This window comes from Nematolebias whitei, chromosome 12, assembly GCF_014905685.2.
Source record: "Nematolebias whitei isolate Nwh7 chromosome 12, NemWhi1, whole genome shotgun sequence".
NCBI lineage: Eukaryota > Metazoa > Chordata > Actinopteri > Cyprinodontiformes > Rivulidae > Nematolebias > Nematolebias whitei.
In genome coordinates this window covers 18,133,793-18,140,238 of record NC_056509.1, presented here as the reverse complement: position 1 = coordinate 18,140,238, position 6,446 = coordinate 18,133,793, and the positions used below count along the sequence as shown (strand labels likewise).

The following is a 6,446-nucleotide window of genomic DNA, read 5'->3' as shown; positions in this document are numbered from 1 at the left end:
ACCTGTTCCATATATACACCTGTTCCATCTGTACACCTGTTCCATCTCAGAAGAGCCCTCTGCTCCCTGTCCTGCACCTCTGGTAAACAACCGGAGAGAAATATCAAAAGTTCACTGGACCGTAAGCTCACAGTTCATGTTATGCTCTGCAGAGATGAACCTTGGTTACCTACTGTAACCCCAGATTCTATGAGTATAGGCACAGCCGTTTAAGAGCTGACATTATTGGGTTCACCCCACATGCAGCGCGCCAACACTGAAAGAACTATAGTCCATGCACCCACCTGTTGTGAGGGTCCCACCTAAATTGTCTTGGGACTGTAGATCTGCTCCCAAATAGCATACTTTTTTTTTTTGCCACGTAGGTGCCAGTAAGGCCCGGGTCTTAAAGGGCTACACCTATACTATAGTTTGATGTGGCAACCCAATTTCTGACAATGACCTTTTTTCGCCTACATGCAGCCATGCACTACAATGGAAGTTGGTACCTCGTTTATTTTTCAAGTTATCATGCTGACATCATGCATGGATGGACAGATGGATGGACAGAGTGTAATTTCAATTCCTCCTCTTCGTTCTGCGATGGTGTATAAAAATGCAACTATAATCTCTTGTAATTGCTTTTAGGCTCCCATGTTCTGGCTCTTTAGATGAGTTCTAGTTGTGAATAAAGCAAACTAATATAGAATTTTTAATATTGTCTTTAATGACCCAGACAGCAAGCCACTTCAATGTAAAGAATTATGAAGGAAGTGAGTGTTATGTAACATTGTTGTGGACACTTACCTCTGTCCCTGGCTCCTGCACATGGCAAGACTCGCTGTCTCCCTCTGAGAAGGAGCATGATTCGTCACTTGAGTTGGTGCCGTAGGACTGCTCACATTTAATCTTGGGTCGCACCTGGCTGAACAGGGACTCCCCTCCCACACTTTGCTCCTGCTGGTCTACGTTGACACACCGTGCCATGTTGGAGCATGGCGAAGAGGAGAATTCAAACTGGGGCAGGCTGCAAGGGGAGCCTCCACTGCCATCCTCTGCATAGGAGTAGGAGGAGCAGGAGCTGGAAGTCCTGGTACGTGTATCACAAGGTGGTGAGCGGGGGCACACTTTGATTGGCACTGGGCAGCTGGTGTTGGGCCGTGGACGGCACAAGATTGGGGGCTCAGATGAAATGGTGCTGGGAGAGAAGGTCTGGGAGTTGGGGAGAGACTGGCTAGCTCCGGCCCACAGGCCTTTTGACACTTGCTCAGAAAGTTCCATCTCCAAGGAGTTTCCTCCGGGGAAAGAATGCACCGGTGTTCCGGTACGGTTGCAGGCCCCTGAAGAAAATATGACGCTACGGCGATCCAGCTCAACTTCCTGTTTGCAGACCCCATCACAGGAAACAGGCTTGAGAGACAATCCTGAAGGCAATCCATCAAGCTCCTCTGGGGATGTTACAGGCAGGTCCAGCTCCCCAGTGAAAGGCTGTAAATCTTTTTGAAGATCTCCCTGAGTGTTTCCTTTGTCCTGGGGGCAAACAAGTCTGTTTGTGATTAGCTGCTGTGAAGTGCTGGACAGGCTGGGCAGATCCACCCCTTTCTTGAAAAAAGATCGGAGGCAGGACGGGGACTTGGTTCTCTTGGAGTTTTCCAAACAGACAGGGTTATCCATTTCCATAGCTGTCACACTGTCCATATCCCCGTCATCCTGCTCAACCCCTGACAGGCACAATGAAACTGTCTCTTCCTTTCCCCGTGGTTCCACTTTGATCTGTGCCACAGACAGCCTGTCCTGGCCTGGTGCGCCCCCGCTAACGCTGCTCTCCTTAAATGTGCTTGAAAAACCTGAGGTACTGGTGTGTGAGGAGATGTCATTGTGCTTGTTGCAAGCCAATTGATACTTCCTGTACTTGGGGCATCGCGGCAGGTCCGATGCACCGTGCCGATCAAAGCTCAGCTGGCCGTCTGTGAAGTTATTGGACATCGTCACCGCTCGCCTGTCATCATCATCGTCATCATCATCAGGGTGTTGGAAGGAGGTGAGGGTGTCTGCACAATGCTGTGCCATGGGGGAAGTGGGCCTTTCCGTCTCTGACTGCATGCATTCATCTTTTGAGTTGATTGCCTCTGCTGCCTCCTTGTGGCAAAATAACAAGCTGTCTTCTTCTCTGCGGAGCTGAGCCTCCAGAAAACGAAAGCACGAGTCTTCAAGGTTGTGCATGCGCAAGAATTCAGCGCAGCGAATGACCTCCTGGATGTTTTCCCTGCTGAGCAACAGCTTAGCAGTGTAGGCAAACTGCAACAAGGGGGCGAATCCCCTCGCAGTGACCTGAAATAACAACAAACAAACAAATAAACACAAAAAACAAACAGGGAAATTGTCATTTCAAGGGATTTTAAACAACTGCTAAGTTCATGGCAAAAAGCAATTCAGACATGTTGCTGTTTTTAGCATTTTACATCGCTTTATAATCTAGCTGTTTTTTGTGTAATTTTTAAATATAATTTCTTCTATGTATCCTGATGAATGCTCAATAATCCAGGTAGAAAAATCTAAAAAAGTTAAATCTGGTCCTCTGGACATTCAAAAAAAAACCAAACAAACAAACAAACAAAAAAAAGCAAATATTTAACTTTTTTAGATTCTTCTATGTACTTTTCATTTCATATGTTTTTTATATGATTGTCTATTGCTGTCTGTACCTCATCTGTGCTTTTTGTTTAAAACATGTCTCTATGTAAATGAGTCCTCGTGACTCAAGACTAAACTGTATAAATAAAGGTTGAATGAATGAATGAATATCGGTATTAATGCTAGAGAAAATTTCCATGTCAACCAGGCTCTACTTATATAAAAAAATACAGCTGGCTACGGTGGTTCTGATGAGCCCACAGTTCGCTGGTTCTTCTGTTGGGGTAAAAGAGCTAAATGAGCCAAGTATCTACAGTGTTCGCACCGGCCCAGGCTCCAGAGGTCAGATCCTCTGAGCTGCTTCACTGTTTAAACACGACAGTAGAATAACGATGAACATGAATGACTTTCAACAATTACTACACCTAATTCAGCTCAATATCTGTAAACCTGACTGAAACATAAACTACAACGTCACTCTTTCAGGGATGAATCACATCCTGGACAGAGAGGAACGATGGTTTGAGAGAGGAGTAAAGGAGGCCATCTTTGTGAAAAGAAATCGTCCATCATTAAACAGGGGTGGAGGCCTCCGGGTTCAACTGTCCCCCTCTTACAATGCTGTGATTGCTAGTATCACTCAGCTTCCTGTGAATAGTAAACAGCCATCAGTGTGCTAATGATCCATTGTTAGGCTGATGGTCCTTCTTGATCATGTGAGCAGCTGGTTTGGTTGTCAGCAGCAAAACTGGTTGATCCACTCTGAGAAGGTGCTATTTATAAGACTGAGCTGAATACAGCACCTCAGACGGAGGAAGTCTTTCGGATGAAAGACAAAACGTTTCTACATTGTTTTTGTTTTGCTTTGTTTTGTTTTTTGAATGTCCAGAGGACCAGACTTAACTTTTAGATTTTTCTACCTGGATTATTGAGCATGCATCAGGATATAAACTACAACGATTCTCATTTAAAGCACGTAAAGCCCTCGGGCCTACAGCATCAGACACAGGCAGGAAGAATGTGTGAGAATGCTGACGGTGACGGTGAGGCGGATTAGAGGAGGGTGGCTGGCTGCTCCGCTGCACCCAGGGCTGCTGAGAAACAGCAGAGCTGTTTTCAGCTGGTATCAGCAGCTGCTGCCAGTGGGAGCACATCTTTATGTGTCCCCCGCACCACGTGTGATCACTCCACTGATACAAGCAGCACAGTCTAATAAAGGAGAGAGGTACCAGATGGAGGAGGGAGGAGGGAAAACTCTGAGAGACACTGAGAGGGGATGGATGGATGGAGGAAAATGAAAGTGTTGAGGTTGAACTATTAAACCAGAATTATGGAAGGTGGGAGTACACAGAGTATATCCATCGCATTAGACTGCTGAAAACATTCAGGTTTCGATTCTCTACAAATGTGACGTTCCACATGCAAGTTAATGAGAAAAAACACTTTGGGTTTGTTCCGTATATTCAGCTGACCGTGTCCACACAGTCAGGACAATCCATCCATCCATTTATTTTATTAGAGTGAATTGGACTCTTTTTGACATTTTGATCTCTGTTATTTTGACAAATTAGCGCCGTTGTTTTGATATGCGATTAATGTGAATAATACACATCAACCATTTCTCTTGTTGTATTTTTTTATTGTAGCTAAGCTTTTTTATTTTTTATGTCTGAAACGTATGCGTGAGTTCACATCAGCAGTTGTGCGTGCTCAGAGCTGTCTGGAAATGCTCCTGTGTGTAAAGTATGCGGTGTTTCCCCTACCATTATACAAGCGGGGCGCACCGCCCCTTCAACAGAGCCGAGCACCCCGTCTACCAAACCCCCCCAACCTCCTGTTGGCACTGCCGTAACTCTAAACTAGCAGCTTACAATGCAGGTGCACTAGCTAAAAAGAAAAGGCAGCCTCTTCCCTCATGCTGAACCCTCATGCTGACCCCCCCAACCAACTCATAAACTGTCAGTACAAACAGCACACTGCTGAGATGTGTCTGTCTCTCTCCTTTGCCCTGCTCCAAAACTGTAAAGCTGTTGATATAAACATAAACAGAGCAATGAGCATCTCAGGATGTGTCTCTGCCCCCCCACCCCCCTCCCCTCCCCACCCCGCCCCAGACAAAAATCAAGGACGAGATGAGCGCCCTGCCATGGTAAGTTATCTAGGGGAAACACTGGTATGGCAAGCCAAGTGGCCCATTAATAGATACTTTTACCACATATCTAACAGTAATGGGCCACTTGGCTTGCCATATCGATGAAGACATTTCATCCCCGCGGGACATGCCGTTCGCGTTGGGCAGGAGTGTGTACGAGCTGGTGCGTCTGCTGCAGCTGTAATATCCACTCCACAGACTGGGCAACGTCTCCTCTCATTGTATATTTAATAAATAATCAAAATAAAAATGCGCGATGACTTTGGACATTTAGGGGTGGAGATTTGAGTTGCTGGATCCAAGCAAACAGTTGCTGGAACACACCTGGTCAAAATAAGAGAGCTCCCGGATCTTGTTCCGGCAGGATCTGATTCAAATAAAGCACTGATCTGAACAGTGAATGTAGTTTTCAAGTTGAGTGGATTTTTTTGTAATGTAAGTAAACCTTAATGTTTTTGTTGTAAGATATTCAAGTGTGTAGGAATTACACTGTGGAGAAGGACAGAGGTAGTTTATTTTTTTCTTGTCCGAAGCAGCGCAGAGTAACGTATCCTAGCGAGTCGAGGGAGCGATTTTATCCACCATCAGGTGCAATGGTGGATTATATTAGCTGCGGAGGCTGAAGCCAAATGACAGGAACCAACAAACAGCTGGAACAGAGACATTTTGCACTGCTGGGGTTCAGTCCAAATCTGACGTTAGATAAGGTCAAAGGTCCTGAACAATTAGCAATAACCAAATCTTTTTTATTAAACGTGTTTAGAATCAAAAGAAATGACATTTGCCTTCAACTGTTTGTTTATTGAAAGTAAACTGCTCTAACTTTTATTGTTCTCAACACATCCTCTGAGCATCACACTGTGTGCAACATCATCACTTAGACTTTGGCATCAACTGTTAGCCTCAACATTTTGTCTGTTAGCAAAATAACTGGTTAGGAGACTTATCCAAACCACTGATCATTTCTCGTCATCAGACGATCTGAGTTTGAAACTCTGGAGTGAAAGGAGGCAGCTTTTACTTTAGTCTATTTTGGGGGGAACTAAACCACAACAATGTGAATCAACATGAGTGTTTCCTCTACTGTTATCTAAGGTGGGCACCCCGCCCTGTCAACAGAACCAAGTGCCCCGCCTGCCAAATCCCCCACCTCCCACTCTGCTCCACCACTTCCGGACAGGAAGCGAAGATTGTAGCAGCTCAGCTCAGACTCCAAACTGCACAAAATACAAGTGTAGCACTCCGCTATACGCCCGCTTATTAATGCCGGCACTAACGTAGCACTTTGTATCCAACGCCAAACTACCACCCCCACTCATTTAGTGTGTCTGAAGAGTCATGCAGCTGAATGTCAGAGTGCATGTACACATTGACAAACATGCCCACGAAATTCTGACCAATCACACAATACTTGGTGCGTATGCCTGTGAGAAAACCTTTGGCCCAGGCCTTGTGTTGACAATGGGTGGGTGAAGCTGCTTTGTGAACAAAATGACACAATTTTTGTCACGCAGCTGTAACAATGAGAGTTGATTTCAGCACTTTGAATGGAGTATGTTGGGCCCTTAACGTAGCGCTAAGCTAGAGTGCAATACAGATGTAGCGCTAAGCTAGAGTGTAATACAGATGTAGCGCTAAGCTAGAGTGCAATACAGATGTAGCGCTAAGCTAGAGTGTAATA

At 45.3% G+C, this 6,446-nt stretch overlaps 1 protein-coding gene across 1 annotated transcript in view; it reads right to left on the bottom strand.

Moving 5' to 3' along the window:
* bach2b (BTB and CNC homology 1, basic leucine zipper transcription factor 2b) overlaps positions 1 to 6,446 on the bottom strand; it is a 42,197-nt gene that overhangs the window by 20,932 nt on the left and 14,819 nt on the right. The window contains exon 2 of the mRNA XM_037685296.1: positions 787 to 2,310. Coding sequence (XP_037541224.1) covers positions 787 to 2,310 — 1,524 coding nt within the window. The remainder of the gene's footprint in view (positions 1 to 786; positions 2,311 to 6,446) is intronic.